Here is an 18,023-nt window from a genome sequence, read left to right on the forward strand (position 1 = left end):
AGCAGCTCAAAGTCGAGATTCTTGACAGGGTAGATGTCAGTTTGAATGATTCTCTTTGAAATGAGGATATAGGCACTGAGCCTGAGTGCTACCATGCATTCCTGAACCATAGGCCCTGATTATTAGAACCCTAGGAGGCTAAATTTTTAAAAGAACAGTATAAAGGCACACTTGTTCAGTTCTGTTTTGATAACTAAATTGTTATTATTAGTATGTAAAATAATTCTTGTTGTTCCTGCTTCATTCCTCCTTTTCCATCACCATCTAAGGGTAACTATTTTATAGAATTTCAAAGAAACTGGAGTGCATGCCATAGTTATAGAGTTAATAGTAGCATTTGCCAGCATAGTTGTTCTTGGGAAGGAAATGCCAGTCCTGCAGGGCAAAAGAAACTATGATTGTATCTTCACAATATACATTTTTAATTTTTAGTTTCTGCCAGAAAGTAAATAAGGATTTTTCCTTAGTGGAATTTGAAGATGAGAATAAGAACAGTGCCATAGAATATAAATACAGACCTGATGCCTGTTTCGTCGTGCAGAGATTTGCCAAGGAAACAGTAATGGAGAGACGTTGAAAATTCTAATCATCCTCTCCAGTCCACACAGTGTAATCACACTTCCTTCCCACCCTGGCTCATGACATAAAATGCTGAATTTTTAATGAGTTTAACTACTTGCATTATCAAAATAGAGGGAGTGATGGATGAAACACTTCACAATTCACAAATGCAATTGTGTGATATGCTTGTTTTTCATGTTTGTCAGATGAAGGTATTTTTGTTGTTGTATTTTTAGTAAACATCTGTCATTAAACTAGAGGAAGAGAACATTTTTCTTTACACACAAATACATAAGGCATAATGAAAATAGTATTGCTGTTAATTTCTCCACTTTGTTTAAATGCTTACCATTTAATAAATATCATTAAGGATGTAGTTTTAAAATTGAATTTCCTAAACATTATAGTGAATGTTTTTAATGATTTGCAAACAAGTCAATAAAAATTAAAATCTTTTATAGGTACAAATATAATGTTCCAACTTAAATGAGTTATCTATCACATATAGACATGAGAGTTATAATAAATCTTGATGATCTAAAGCTAGGTTTTCTGAAGTTACCACTATGGTTATATGTTTCTATACTGATGTACAAAGATTAGTATATGCAATAGTCTTTAATGATTAACAACATTAAAATAGTTTTGAAAGTCCTTGTTAAATATATATGTGTGTGTGTATTTAATTTTTAACAAGGGAAATACATTTTTAAGACTTTTATAATTCTCTTACCCAATAATAAAAAGAACATTTAACAAATTTACTAATTGTTTTTGGCAACATTTTTAATGGTAATATTAGCCTTATTCTTGAATGAATATTTGAACTCCCTTTACATACCATTAATTTTTCTGTGATTCTAGATTATATTATCCCTGAGGATAGATACTGTGTCTGACCCATGTTTCTATCTTGTACAGTGTCTTACATATAAGATACACAAGATGTATTTGTTGAATAAATAAATGAAGGCCCTTAACCACCTTACTCCAAAAAAAAAGTTACTTCTTTAAACCTATGACTCCCTTTCTGACTATGCAGAAAGAAGTTTTGACATTCTACCCAGTTGTGCATTTAAGGCTGGAAGAATAACATGACATGAGATTCTTATTCATTGTGATGACAAATGCTATTTGTATTTAACCAGAATATAGCTAATCATGGATATGTGAGTTGATTTTCATAGAAAGCTTATTTCTGAACGAAGGAAATGCACTTTGAATTCTGTCCCAAAGGTGAGTTATTTTAGGAAATTATGAACTGCCAACAATGACAAAGAAAAGCAAAAATATAAAAAACTTAAACAGATCTTAGGTAAAAATGCTTCAAAGGTGAGAAATCTAAATCCTAGAATGAGTATGAGGAATTCTGCCAAAGAAAAGAGTAAATATTTCCAAGTGCAGATTCTAATCAACCCTGGAAGTTCTTGGCAAGACCTGTGGAGGTCTTGAGACCTGATAATGTTTTTAGAAAAAGGAAGCAATCTGGGTCAGTGGGTAGGAGGAATACTACTGAGGGGAAGGAAGGGAGGCATGGTAAATATTTGTTTAAAGAAGTAAAGGAAAAGGTGTATGCTTAGCTATACTGCACTGAGGGTTTAAAAACACCGAGTAGTAGAAGTAGGAAAATATCCCCCAAATAATAAAACTATTGCTAGAAAAATAGAGTTAATCCCCATCCTATTAAAGAATCCTCATGATTTTCCTAAGCTGATACACAGTCTTCCAAATACAAACTGTGGCATTGTTGATATTGCCTCCAAATGCCCACATGACTCATAAATTAGAGGTTTTCTTTTCTCCTTTTTCTTTTTTTCTAGAGAATAGTAAACAAGTTATATATTTCAATCATTTTCTTTTCTGCCAAAGAAACAATTGTCTCCTGAGGGAGAACAGAGCCAACAATTTAAAATATCAAGCTGAGGCTACAACCTTCAAACTTTTATTTCTTTGTACATTTTAATCCATTGAAGTTATTCAAACTCATTAAAATTTGAGTCAATGTGTATAGAATGTGTATCACATACATGGGTCATGAAGGGTGTTAGGGATACAGAAGTAAACATGTAAACAGAAGAGTCTGCCCTCATGGACCTTCCAATCCACTGGAGCAGGATGAACAACATAAAATAAATAATATATCTGGCTACATGTGGTAAAATTGTAGAAAGGAGGATAGGCATTGCTAGGGGTGGGAGTAAGTTGCAGTTTTAGGTTGTAGGTCAGGGAAGACCTTGATGACAAGATGACATTTCAGCAGACCCAAAGAAGGTGAGACACTGAGCTATTAGGCAAACAAGAGCAAATGCCCTTAAGAGTGTGCCCACAAGCCCTGTTGGAGCAGGTGATAATGGGTAGAGGACTGAGGAAAGATCAGTACATAGGGAATATGAGCAAAAACCTGATTGGAGGATGTTGAAGATAAGAGAGAAACTGGAATCAGCAAGTACAGACAATGCATAGTGGTTTTGCCACAATGGAGAATAGAGAAATGGGGAGAACAGATCAGTGTCAATTGATATTTAGGAATTATTTTTTCTTTTTTTAAACTATAGTAAAAGCTACAGTTTTGGGGTAGTGGGAAAGATAATGTGTTAATATGAATAATACAATAGAGAATAAAATTTGATTCAGGAGAAAAAGATGATTTTCATTGATGATCATCTTTGAGGGAGTCTGGTGCAAATGGAGCAATTAACTTTAGTAGAAAAATGGACAACTTCCACAGAAACAGAAGGGAAAGTAGAGGATCTGGACCTAGATGCAGGTAGCTGGGTGAATTTAATGGTAACCTATAAAGTTTAGTATGAGAGAGAGCAGGAAGCTCTGCAATGATATGAATTAAGAAAGAGTGAAATTAATTTTAATATTTCCAGGATATATAATAACACAAAAAGGATGGTAGAACATAGAGTGTAAGGAAATCAGTGATGTTTCTTAACTAAATTAGTACTTTTTAAGAACAAGTTTAAGGCATATGACTAAATATGTTTATAATAGTGATTGCATGTATAATCCTTGAAGATTATTAAATTGACTAAAATTTTTATACCCCCAAAATGACTCCATGTACTATGGGCTATTTTGTTTATTAGTCAGACACACAAGATCAGAGGGAAGTTTATAGTTGAGTCATTATTCAGGCCCCAAAGAAGATCATTGAATTTAAATCACCACATACCCAGCCAAATTTAAACAAAATATTTTAGAACTCTGTGTCTTGTATCTTGATTAAATTATTAATTTGTAGTCTAAATTCAAGGAGGGGTACCTCTTGTGACTTAGGCACTAGGTGCATACAAAATAAAGGGGGAAAACATGCTACTAATGATAAGTAGCAAAGCAATTGTATTAAACCTTAGATGAAAAGCCACGTGTCTAACTTTATTGGTTTGCCACAACAAAATACAACAGATAGGATGGTTAAATAAAAGAAATTTGTATCTCACAGTTCTGAAGGTTGAAAGTCCAAGAATAAGGTGTCTGTAAGTGTTATTTCTGGTAAGTCCTCTTTCCTTGGCTTGTAGATGACCGTCTTCTCAAAGTATCACGTGGCCTCATATGTGTCTCCTCTTCTTATGAGGACACCAGTACAACTGGATTAGGGTCCTACCCAAGAGACCTCATTTAGCTTTAATTACCTCAAGATCCTATATTGAAATATAGACACATTGGGGCTTAGGGCTTCAATGTATGAATTTGGAGGTAAAGGGACATAATTCAGTATATATATTAAAGGTTTACTGGAGGTATTAGTCATGGGAAGCTTTCAGGTATTCCCTATGTTTGGAAGGCTGGATTTCCAGCCTCATGGGAACAGATAATTCCCTTCTCACTGTGCTGTTCTCAAAGTACAAGTGACAGGAGCTATGTAAGCATATTTGTTCTAATTCATTGGATGACTATTTTGTCAAGACAGAAGAAGAAAGATGAGGCAAAATTAAGGCTATCACAGAAACATTGACAACTTTGGTGGCATTTCCTCAGTATTTAAATTCCCTAATCTGACTTTCTCCACAGTCTATCCTTTTCTATTTTATTTTCTTCATTTAAATGCCCCAAAGCTCTGTTCTCCATTCTCTAAGCAGGTTATATCCCTTCTTGACTTTAGGCCCTTATAAAAAGGAGTTAGTCTGCCTATAAAGGTATCTGTCTGCACTTATAACCCAGGAACTTGGGAGACTAAGACAGGAGGATCATAAGTTCACGAGCAGCTTTAGCAACTTAGCGAGTCCCTGTCTCAAAATAAAAAATACAAAGGGCTGGGAATGTAGCTCAGTGATAGAGTGCTCCTGGGTTCAATCCCCAGGTGTGGGGGTAAAGAAACTGATTCTTCTTCTGACAAAGTCATACCCATTATCTCAGTTCTGGCACAAATACCACTTCTATCAAGCCTTTACTAACCACACTAACTTTTAGGAAATTAATTAGGAAGAGAGCAGAGGGGTAGGAGTGATCAAGAGAGGAGATACGTGTTAGAAGATAATTATACTGCAGGTGAGAGATAATAAAGGCTTGTACTAGGCTGGCAGCAGTGCAGATTGGAAAGACAGACTGGAGAGACATTTTAGAAGACAAATCAACAACTCATGGAGTAACTTGTGGTAATGAAGAGGAAGAGGCAAGAGGAAGAGTCAAGTTACGTTTCTGATCTGAGCAATAGATACCATTTCATTAAATGGAAAGTATGAAAAGATCTGGGGTGGGTAGTAAAGATGAGAATGAAGAGTTCTTTTTTGAACAGTAAATTCTAAAGTAATCCAAGTAGTGATGGCACATGATTGGTTGGACATTTTAATGTGGAGTTCAGAGGTCAAAATTAGAAGGCATTACTGTATCGATAGCAATAAAAGGAATAAAAGAGGATATAAAGGAAACAGTTCCAGAATCAAGCTCCGACACAACCAGTAACATCAGTTGTGATACAAAAAAGATCAATCAATGAACAACACCTAAAATGAAATTGGGGGTGGTGGAGAAGGAAAGAAGTAGAACAATTGAGAATCTATTGTATTGGGTCAGGCCTAGAATAGGGTGATGTGAGATCTGATCCTTTTTCTCTTCTCATCATACTCTCTCTCTCTCCATGAAATTCTCACTTTATCTAATTTCATCTGCTGCCTCTAGGTTTGTATTTTGGTTCTAAAATACATCTGTAGATTAAGATATGGTATGAGAAAAATTTAAAACAGTCTGCAGAGAGATTTAGGCTAGAAAAGCCATTCAACCTTAGCAAAAGGAACTACTGTGGTTCTATTTTTATCAGCACATTTAAGAATGAATCACTGAGAGCAGGAATAGAAATAGAGATAGATAGGAAAGACCTGGGCCATGTAATTCATCTCCTTGTTAGTGCACTGAAGTTTCTGTACCAAATGCCTGTGAAATATTCTGCAATAAAAGTCTTAGATTATGACATTTCAGTCGTTTTTGTTAAGTAACTATCTTTGGAGTTGTTCTCAGCTTTGTTCCCTAAACTCCTTTTCATATATGCCTGTCATGTGAAAGGTGTTTTACTTTGTACACAAAAATGACCAAGGATCACAAAGGGATGACCACTGATTATTTTCCATAGTGACAATGAGTCTGCATTGCTTCCCTCTCTTTGATCCTTTTAGTGACCTGTGGCACACAAACGTGAGATCAAGCCATGGTCTAGCATGTTACTTAGGATAATTAAAAAATAACAGAAACATCTACATACCAAACATGCCTCTAATGGCATAGATGCATTATTGTAATAGAATTTCCCGTGGAATACTTAGTATAGGATGATCTTATTGTGCCTACAGCTTTTCAGTGGAAGGGAGGGGACAACACATGGGAAGAGTACTGTTTTTAAATTGTTTGTTATCTCTATTATTTGTCACATAAAAAACTTGTATGCTTTAAAAAAAAAACTATATTGTTTTTCTAATCATTGACTCTTTATGTTGTTTTATCTTTAAAAATATATTCCTAGATCAGTATGTGTAATTCTTCCAGGTCCCGTGGTATTTGCAAACCTCTTAGCTGGCACTCTTCTATATATGCCATTAACATTCTGCATACTCCTCTTCCACATCATTAATAAAGATGCAAAATAACACTGGATTTAGCATTTCCTTTGTCCTTTTCATCAGCCACACCTTCTATTCCCAATTGGATATACTCCATGTAACATTATACTTTGTTTATAGTGTTAAGACATAATTCTTAATCCAGATGTCTCTATTCTTATTCAAGCCAATTGGTCTAAGCAAGAAAAGTTCACATGAACCAATATACAAATTAGTTTTGAACTACTTTATGAAACTTTAACTGTGTAACTATAATATTTAACATTGTTTCTTTAAGTTCTTCCTCAGCAATGGAGAGCACTCATAATTAGCTGTTTGGGAAAAAAAAAACCAGAAATTCTAGAACAGTTTGAGACCTTACTTCTTACAAGATAGCCATTTTTCTTCACAGAATTCTAATTCAGCCTTTTAAGCAGCCACCATTGTATAACATTTTTTCTCCTTAGTCTATTCTGTAAAACTATAGACCAGATAAAAGGTTTTGGTTGGCTCTAGAGACTAAGAAGAGGTCATGTCTTCCTTGACTTTTCTTACATTTTGTAGAATTCTGGTGACTATTCAACAGCTGACCCACAACTGTTTTTCTTAGGAGACTATTAATAAAAATAGAAGTCTTAAGGTTTATTAGAAATGTTAGTGGATGTGCTTGGATTTAGTAAATCATACTAAAAGAAAAATAAGAGTGCTTTGGTTCACGGTGTACATGAACTCAGTATTGTCCCTTCCTCTTTACCATGGACAAGTTTGCCCCTGAGGAGGCTTCATTCTCCATCTCATCTGGCATTCTAGGGAACCCTAAAGCCACAGGGATTATAACAGCTGCAATAAATAAAGCATCTATTTAATACATTTCCATGCCAAATATTATTCAGCATTCTTTTGAATGCGTTGGTTTGATAGAAAACAGCATAGTGAACTTACTACCTCTTCTTTACAGGAAGCCCAAGTAACTATGAATAACTATGAAAGGTTTAATAATCCAAACCTGCATGTAACCAAAATTACTATTCCTTTGAGTTAAAATTATTAAGACAATACAGAGAATCAAAAGGGAAAAAAGTAATAAAGGAAGCCTATTTTCACCATTGGAGAGGTACTATAATTAATACTGGACTTCTAAAAATTATTCTCTTTCTCTTTTTATTTCTATGGAAGAAAATTTAAAAAACATATATATTATATGTGTGTGTGTGTGTGTGTGTGTGTGTGTGTGTGTGTAATCTCCCAGTGTCTGGGTTGAAGGGGGAAATTTAAAAAAAAATAAATATTATATATGACAATGTGAACAAGATCATTATTAAAAAATTTTACAGATATTTTATGTAAAGTTTTATCATACAGTATTATGATCTCAGGGATATTTTGTGATATTTACTGAGTCTTCCAAGAGTTCATTTATTTGGGTCATATTTTAAGGAAGAACTTACAAGATTCAGCTCTAATATATAATCCTGTAATATGTCCAGTTGATCCCATTAAATCCAACCCCAAAAGGAGCATATAATGATGTGAACAATTCCCATTTTTTGAGTTGTTACACCTCACTTGAAATGCATTCCTTTTGGATTAAAGCATCCATTCTTCTTTGTTTCTCTCTCCAGGCTGAGGTTCAGCTATGCTACCTGGAAGCACAAAGAGATGCTGTTGAGCAGATGTCCCTCAAGCTGTACAGCGAACAGTATACCAGCAGCAGCAAGAGAAAAGAAGAGTTTGCTGATATGTCAAAAGTTCATTCAGTAGGAAGCAATGGGTAGGGGACTGTTCTTTTTGTTGTTTTATTCTCACTAATCTACTTTTTCGTTGACCTTGCACTAGTAGGTGTTAGGCAGGCATTTCTTCCCTAGCTAACAGACAAGGGAAAGCTCAGTAGACCAGGCATTTATGTTCTTTTCCCTTCATGTCAGAATTGAAGGCTGTGGATTTTATCAGACTCTGTCATTTAACCCAGAACTTCTTAACTTTGTCATTATTTTGTAAAAAGCAATTTTTTGAGTATTTTGAAAAAACATTGTGTGAATAGTATTGATCTCTCTTCTTTATAGTTTTTTTTTCTTCTTGTTGTATTTTCCCCCTTTTGAAGCTTCATGGTTTATGTTAAAGTCTATTTATGGAAACTTTAAACACCAGAATTTTATTGGGAACTTGGTAGGACATAATTTTCCTCAATAACATAGTTAATAATTATTTAATGACTATGGAATAGCCACTTAGCCTCACAGAAAATTAACTGGAATTGTAGACTAGCACTTGAATTGTCTATGGTATGTGAAGGGACCCAACACCTTCATTGACCCATCAAGAATTTTATTCAGCCTGAGACATATGGCTGTGTTATATAGTACTAACTACCCATGCAATTCAACAATTAAGTCATGTATTCAAACATTTCTAAGTTTCTTTAAAGTTATAAAAACATTGTTATATACTGTGTATATGTATATTCTTATATTATCTTTTCTGGCTCAACTTTAATATTTAATATTTAATGGGTGATTATTAAAGAGTGAAAGAGTAGTGATGAAATTTAATTATTTTAAAGTTTAATGGCTTGATAAAATCATATTCATAAAAATGGAAATTGTAGCCAATTTCTCTTTTATACCTGAGCCAGACAACAAGGGGTAGAAAAGATTCTCTTAAGCCACTTTAGTCCCAGTAGCTTGGGAGGCTGAGGCAGGAGGATCTGAAGTTCAAACCCAGTCTCAGCAACTTAGTAACTTAGTGAAGCCCCAAGCAACTTAGGGAGACCATGTCTCAAAACAGAAACAAAAACAAACCACTGGCTAGAGATTTGACTCAGTGGTTTTTTGGTACCCTGGTACAAAAAAAAAAAAAAAAGAGCTACTTTAAATATTTGTATCATGACATAAAACTGTGGTATATGTTTTAGTCAGTTTTTTTTCACTGCTGTGATCACAAGACCTGACAAGAACAATTTTAAGGAGGAAAAGTTTACTTGGGGGCTCACAGTTTCAGTTTCAGTGATGCAGAACATCATGGCAGATGAGTGAGTATGGTGAAGGGAAGCAGCTCACGTTATGATCAGAGAGAGAGAGAGAGAGAGAGAGAGAGAGAGAGAGAGACTCTCCACTTGCCAGATACAAAATATATACCAAAGGCATGCCCCAATGTCCACTTCCTCCAGCCACACCCTACCCACCTTCAATTAATCCCCATCAGAATATTAATTCACTGATTGGGTTAAGGCTGTAATAATCCAATCATTTCACCTCTGAATGTTCATGCATTGTCTCACACATGAGGTTTGGGGGGACATATCACATCCAAACTATAACAGAATGTAACTCTAACCAGAATGTTTCCTAAAGAGGCTGGGAGAAAAGAAGCCTTTTTATGCACTTCACTTCTGACTGGAACTACAGTACTCATACAAAATTTGGGTTAAATTAAGTATACAGATTACAAATTTTGTCTTATAAAAACAGAATTTGATCCCATTAAATCATAATCATAAATTTGTTTATGAAATTCAGACAAATTTTTTAAATTTTCATATTTAACTACCTATGTAATTTGTTGTTTTATCAGTCTATTTTTTATAAGACATGTAATATATATAATTGATTCTTCTTATTTATTCAGTAGACACTTATTCACCAGAGAAAAACCATAGCAGCAGTAAGAAAGAAAAGGTTAAATCTTGGAGCATGAACAATAAACTGTTTTGAGATTTTTATGTGCTTTAATTTCTCTAAATGCCTAAATAGTCTCTGGTGTACATGCAGGCATAAACTTTAGGTCACATTTTCATGTTTTTTAAAAGCCCTGGGGACTGAGCAGCACCACATGCTTCTGACCCCAGATTCCAAGTACCCAACCTGAGTACTTACTCTGGGCTCCACGAATCATAAATCTGACTTGGGAATTGCTTAGTTAACAACAAGCATTGTTCTGTGAAGTGGGAGTAGGTGAACTTGCCTGATATCCTTTGTTTATGCTCCTTGGGGTGCTGAAGGCTGTGCATTGTGTAGAAATTTAAGAGTGCACTGAAGAAAATCCAGATACTTAATAATAAGGACAAAAACCATATACTCCTTTCTATTTTCTGTTTACATACAGAAAAGCATTGTTTGAGAAATGCATGTGGGTGAGGTTATCTGGGGTATCCTGCCCCTAAGACTCTGCTCCCACAGTCAAATCATTCATTCTGAAGCCTTAAGAATATAGCTTTGTAAAATTATCTGCTCCAATGATACATAATTTCATTAACCTTTCCTTTTGTTACATAGAATGAGCATTGTTTCCAGTAAGTATTTGTGGGAATAATGTGGCTTTCCAGGATGTCCATTACATATACAGATATCCAAAATACTGCAGAGAAAACGAATTTGGTAGTAAAATTCATATATGCCTACATGCATGCTAAATTATATATACTATAGTGTAATTGAAAAATATCTAATACTACTTCAAGGAAGACTCAGTTGCTACATAAAATAGTGATCTTAAATTTCTGCAAAAATTTTATAGTCATAATATCATGTAGAAATGAATTTATAACTTCTCCAGCTTGATGAAAAGATGTGTATTAAGGTGACATATCAGCTTATATTCAGTTATGAATTGTATGATTAGCAGTCATGTATATGTGTGGCAGGACGATCTCCCTGAACACATGTAAAGCTGAATGACTTCTAATAGTAGACTATGTTTACCTGTGGAGACACTTAGCACTGGCTCCAGCATCAGGGCGTGGAACCATGGCTCTTGGAGGACCTGCAATGTGTGACTCTGGTGATTCTCAATAGTTACAGAAGCCAGTACTTTTAGATTTAATTGTTTTATGTCTTTCATCCAATAAATATTCATTGAGGGCCTACTATACACATAACATAATGCTTTGAACATAATTTATTAAGAACACTTATATTCTTTGTATTTTATAGAGCATAACCATCTCTTTTTCAGACACCTGTTCCTATCAAGAAGTTGTCTGATTTCATTTTGTAATGAATTTCAAAGGTGTTATTTGATTCATTTAAGTAGCCTCTTGTTGTCAAAACTTAGTTTATATTAAAAAACCATGTCTTTTGTTCCATGTCAAAGTTAGAGGCCTATTGCATCTGGGCCTTTTGGCTGAGATCATGTGTAGTATCTTATTAGTTTAATAAGTTAGAGGCCTAAAAAGTAAAAAGTCTGGCTGCCTCACTTATCCAGGATAGAAGGCTTAAGGTGGAGCTAAGTCCTCAATTCAACTTTGTGTCAAGAATGCAAAAGCTATTCCAAAAAGTTGCACTTTGCCCTCTCTCTGAGGATTTCAATTATATCCTTGACAAACATTTTAATCTAAATTCTGTGTTGTGTATATTCCAACCTATGAAATTTGAGTTAGGGTATCTTCCAACTATAGAGAGATGAAAACATCTTAAGAAGATTTTATGAAAACTACAAGGAATTTTGTACAAAACAATGCAAAGCAGGTATAAGTCAAAACAAAATGGCACACATATCCAGTTCCAGCTACTTAGGAGGCTGAAGCAGGAAGATGACTTGAGCCCAGGAGTTCAAGGCTATTTGGTGCAACATAGTGAGACCCTGTCTCAAACAAACAAACAAATTTACTGGAGAATAAAATTGGTCAAACTCTATTTTTATATTATGTGCATATATGAATATGTAACCATGAATCTCACTATTATGTGCAATTATAATGCACCAATAAAAAGGAAAGGAAAAAAGCAAACAAAATAAACCCCCCCAGAAGAAACAACATGAATGCATACATGAGTTTGGCGAACATTCGTAAGTTCCCTTTATATGCTAGGTTCTATATGAAAGTGCAAAGATTAATAAGGCTAAAAGAAATGGCTCCAAACTTTGAGAAGCTCAGTTTGGTAGGAGGAGAAAAATCTGTAAACAAAATAGAATAAAGATTTTTTTAAGTGTTGAGTCTGTGTGAGTTAGGGCACAGGCTCTTTGAGGCAGAGCTCTCAGACTGTGTTGAGGGGGAGCAGGTCAGACCAGACAGCAGGGAGAGAAGGCTCTGGAAATGATCTAGAAGAACTGTGTTAGAAGAAGAGCTTTTCAATTTAATCTGAAACAGGCTTATTGATCACCCACAAAGACAGAGAAAGTTCCTGCCTTCATGGCATTTACAGTCTACAAGAGAGTGTAACATTAAGTCAGTATTTACCGTGCAGTAAGAAAGAAGGGGACGCAGGGGTGCTCCTGGGGCTTAGAACAAATGAGATGGACTCTGTGAGGCACAGCTGCATCCATTGTATTCCCTGCTACATTATTCCCTGAATCTGTGCCTGACACATGCTAGGTGCTCAGAATGTGCATGGGTTCATGAATGTATGCATGAATTAATAACTGAAACTGCTATGGGACCAAGAAAGAGGGAGCAAAGGTCTGGAATCATTCAATTGCCTGCTGTGTCATAGGATTAGAAAGCAGGGTAGAAAGTTGGAGGAGGTATGAAAAATAAGGCTTTGGAAGAAGATAAAGTCCAGATCCTGGAGTTAAATTTTGAGCTTATGATTCATAATGATGATCATCTGTGAAGGTTTTAAGCCAGAAAGAAAGGAAGGAGAGGGGAGAGAAGGAGAGAGAGAGAGAGAGAGAGAGAGAGAGAGAGAGAGAGAGAGAGAGAGAAAGGCAGGCTGGAAAGAGTACAGAAAGAAAGAGGGAGAAAGATAAAGGGAGGAAGGGAGGTGGAAAAAGTGTGCCTTTCCACCCTACTGAAAATTCTAATTTAGTAGGTGGGAGTGGATGATAGTGATTATGTGTAATGTTCACCACTGGTTGAGAACCCGCTCTGGTAGTTTTCAAAGCATGATCTCTATACCAGAAGCATCGGCATCTCCTAGGAATTCATTAGAAATCCTATTTCTGGGTTCCATTCCAGACCTACTGAATTGCAAAATTTGGAAGTAGAGACCAACACTAGGTGATTCTGATGCTGAAATTTGAGAAACAGTGCTTGGAACATTGAAATTTTTAGTTTGGGGATTAATAGAGATGCTATGAATGAAAAAGATACATAAGACTTAATCTCCACAGTCCTCATATCCTCAGTGTAGTGTCTCTCCCTCCCTCCCTACCCCCACTTCTCTCTCTCTCTCTCTCTCTCTCTCTCTCTCCCCCGCCCCCTCTCTCTCAAACACACACACACACACACAACACAACTTTGTATAACAATGTACAAAATTCAATATATAGAGTGTTATAGGGGTACTGAGAAGGGGAGGACTATTTAATCCAGCCTGCCTCAAGTGGGTCATGGAGACAAGGGAGGAGGGAACAACGGAGCTATCTTAAAAGATGCCTAGATTTTAGCCATTAGAAGAGGGAGAGGGAGGGTGAGGATTTCAGTCATGAGAGTAAATGTGTAGAGCGTGTATGTCAAGAATCGCGATAAATAATTTGATGTTGTTGACATAGAGGCATGGAGATAATGCCTAACTCTGCATCCTAAGATCAGGAGGGATCCCCAAGGGGGCGAAATTCTATAAGATACCTAAGTCTCATCAGCCACATGCAAGGCTTTCTCTGGCAGTGGAGGAAGTCAGGCAATGTCTATAGGAATTTGGGAAGATATAGATGAGGTTTATATCTTATATCTAAAAATATGGGAATAAGTCACTCCTTAACATGCAAGGTTTTAGCATAAATTTCCATATCCAAACAGTATATATTGCTTATTTCCTAGTGTAATAGTCTGAATGAAAGGAACTTTAAATAGATAAAAGGCTGAAAGTTTGGCGGGCTAGATTTAGGAAAAGATGTACCTCTGGATTGGTGTGAAAGCACACACATACCCAAATGTATATAAAACATCCCCAAAGAGAAATTATATTGACAAGTGAAAATAAATAAATCAGAATTTAAAATATTGCTTGATTAAAGACCAACTTTGTTTCTCTAAATTAATTGAGCAATAAGATACATCAAGTAACTTTTACCACCTGAGAAGGGATGTAATCACCTTGGATTTCACTGCTGCCCTGTGATCTTTCTGATTTTCATTTCAGCAACAGGCCACAAGCATCTCTGGGTAACTGGATGAACATTCATGCTCACTCATAGTCTCTTTTTCTCTTGATCACTCTCTCTCTAACATGCATACACTGACCATTCTGAATATCTGCTCCATGGGTATTTTTGAAACATTGTTATATAAAATGTTTTCTTTGGGGTACACACCAGCCATATAAATGACGTTCTATCTCCTACATGTGCCAATGTTAAGATACCTAAGTCACCAGACAACTTAAATAAACATTTCCATCCTGTATTTGTACTTCCTTCTCCCAACTCTTGCCCTATCTTATTCTAATGAACATCTAGTTGATCAGTGTTCAGTTCAGGCCCTTTTTCCTATACCTCTGCTATTGTTAAATAGCAAGATCACAATGCAGCATACAGTCAAAAGGAGCAACAGGTAGGCAGACTTGGTGGTATGTGCCTGTAGACCAAGCTACCTAGGAGACTGAGGCAAGCTCAAAAATCACTTGATCCCCAGAATTCAAGACCAGACTGGACAACATAATGAGACCCCTGACTCAGAAAAGAAATGAAGGAAGGAAGGAAGGAAGGAAATAAAACAAAAGTGGAGCAAAAAGTACAGGGCTACTTCCCAAATAACTGATATTTTGATTACTGTGTGATTATTAAAATAGGTCTTTCCAGGTTCAAAGGAACAAACAAAATGTGACCAGTAGAAATAATTTGGGGTTATGATATTATGTTCTATTTTAAATTTTGTTTTTAGTTGTAGATGGACACAACATATTTATCTTATTTATTTATTTATTTTTATGTTTTGTTGAGTATCGAACCCAGTACCTCATATATGCCAGGCAAGCACTCTATCACTGAGCTATAACTCCAGCCCCGATATTATACTGTTTTAATGGGAAAATTCATTAAAATAACTGTAGACCTAGATAGTCTTCCACTATAGTGATCTAATACCAGGAGCCAACAAAGGGCAAGCCAGAGAGGCAGAAAACTGCTTTCTGGGGAAGTGAGACCTCAAATTAATAGTGATGTCAAATAATAATAATGTATAAATATAATATATGTGTTTATATATAAAAAACTATATAAATGTATATGACAATGATGGGTTTCTGTACAAATTTCTGAAAGTTGATGGGACCCTTTGAAGAGGTAGAGAATGACAATAAGAAGACACCTAGGATAAACTTAATCTGCCAAGATTTAGTGTGCAGAGTTTAACTCTGTTCTTTAACATTTATTTCCCTATTTGTTCCCCCATCTCCTTCCACAAAGGATTTGAGTCAACTTACAAAAATATTGACAATAAAACAGAATAAATGTTTGACTGAAGTAATTTAGGCAAAAGTAAATTTGTGTGTGTGTGTGTGTGGTGCTGGGGATCAAACCCAGGGTGTTGTACATGCTGGGCAAGCACTTCACCACTGAGCTACATAACCAGCCCCAAAGTAAAATATATTCTATGCATGGCCTCAAGAAGGGCCATGATTTGGTGCTAAGCTTTTCACACCCAAAAGAAAATAATAAAATCCCATTCATCATCAAATTCTTAAGAGTATTAAAATTAAAAATAATATACATTAGGTAAAACACAAATTTTATCCCACTGAGACCTGGAGGAATTTCTCTTGTTCTTTAAGGAGAGGATGGGTATCTTTAATACTATATCTCTATAAGAGAAACCAAATCCCCAAAGCAGTTTTTTGATGTAGGGCTACAGAAGTGATGTCTAAGCATAATTCAGTAAAAGCAGTTCTGTAAGTAACTAAGCCTTTCAGTCTCAGCATTGGACTCTCTGGGTGGGGTCAGCCCCAGTGGAGGAGACAACATTGTGTTGAGAATGCTTCATATGACTTCTGCTACCAGGCTTTTATTAGAGATTGGGCAAACAGACAGTTAGTTTCAGTTTACTTATTTATTCTGTAACACAAAGAGTAAACATTCTCTATTACCTATGAAATCTTTGAAAATCAGTTGGACCCAGATAGATGAATCCAATGGGGTTAAATGTACTACTGGACCCATTTCTACTGATAAGATTTTATTTGTTTTTTCAACCCAGAAAGACCTATTTTACAAAAGGATGAGTTGCCTAACCCACACCAGTGTGCCAGGAGAAGGTCTGGATCTTGTGTCGCTTTAACATACAGATAGAAGATGATGTAAGACAGCTTATCTCTCGCTTTTTAAAGTTAACTCTTGTTTTGTCTTCTGAAATGCAGGTCCCTCAATTCTTTGCTCAAGTATTGATTCTAACATTTTTCAGAATGTTTCTTAGTTCTTTGGATTAGAACTTAGTCCAGTGTATTCTCTGAAAATTTGGAAAAGGGTTTTATTTCCTGACAGCCTAACAGAATCCTCAAAATATACCCAGAAATCTATTTTTAATTTTATGAATAATCCTGTTGGCTAGAATTTTATGGATTATTTTGGTACTTTATGCATTTTATTTCAATTATAGGTGTTTGTGGACAGATGGTCCATGAGAAAGTAGGGCCAGTTATTAGCAAGTTTGTAGGCATGATTTTATTTTTCTTTGACATTTTCACATGTACATGGGTATATATGAAAATTGAGAAAATTACTGCTGGAAAGAACTCCATATTCCTTTTTATTTATTAATGGCAAAGGCAGGCTGCTTTTCTCATGAGGAAGTTGCTCATGAATTTTCATTCAAAATAGTAAATTAGTGTCCACACTTTAATATGTTTAGAGTGGAAAGGGATTCTGCATGCAACTGCGCATATCAGATTCCATGTCTGGAAAGCTAAATTTTATTCTTTAATGATATTATGATTGGGCTAGGTGCCACTGTTATATATCTCTCTTCTTGCTTACATCCCACATGAAGTAGAGGATGATGGGAAATTCTGATCTATTATTAGCATTTTACTTCAGGAAAACACTTAAACTATATTTTTGCAAGATTTTTTTACCACTCCCTTTAGTTTCTTTTTTGAAAACCAGAGACAAACTTCCCTGCTCAAATAATGTGAACAGTGAATACTTAGTGAATATTTGGGGAAAGAATCAATATGCTAAAGAAGCTAGGAAAATTGGATCATTTAATAGAACTCCCAGTATAGGCAAGGTGGTATTTCAGGAACCAGCCTGATGTTTTTAGATGTGTTAATGTGAAATGAACCATTAAGCATATAAAAGATGGATATTTAAATTTGTGTGTGTGTGTGTGTGTGTGTGTGTGTGTACATACTCAGCCTGAGGTAGAAAAATTGTGAGGACTTTTTTAGTGTTATCTTTTCTTCAACCAATAATTGCTCTATTTTGATGATTTCTTAATTTGGTTGTCTGTTTTAATCAAAATTCCTCAGTGGGCCAAGCTGAAACCTCATATATTCACACACACCTCCCATTGATTTCACTTGGGTGAAACTTTATCGTTTAAGCAAAGTTTAA

At 35.5% G+C, this 18,023-nt stretch overlaps 1 protein-coding gene across 3 annotated transcripts in view; it reads left to right on the forward strand.

Moving 5' to 3' along the window:
• Akap6 (A-kinase anchoring protein 6) overlaps positions 1–18,023 on the forward strand; it is a 578,346-nt gene that overhangs the window by 358,195 nt on the left and 202,128 nt on the right. For all 3 annotated transcript variants that reach the window (XR_011706597.1, XM_027929539.2, XM_071607828.1), the window contains exon 8: positions 8,222–8,370. Coding sequence is in view for 2 of the 3 variants with exons in the window: in XM_027929539.2 (XP_027785340.2) it covers positions 8,222–8,370 (149 nt within the window). In the remaining variant the exon portion in view is untranslated. The remainder of the gene's footprint in view (positions 1–8,221; positions 8,371–18,023) is intronic.

The sequence above is a fragment of the Marmota flaviventris genome, chromosome 2, assembly GCF_047511675.1.
Source record: "Marmota flaviventris isolate mMarFla1 chromosome 2, mMarFla1.hap1, whole genome shotgun sequence".
In the NCBI taxonomy this organism is placed as follows: domain Eukaryota; kingdom Metazoa; phylum Chordata; class Mammalia; order Rodentia; family Sciuridae; genus Marmota; species Marmota flaviventris.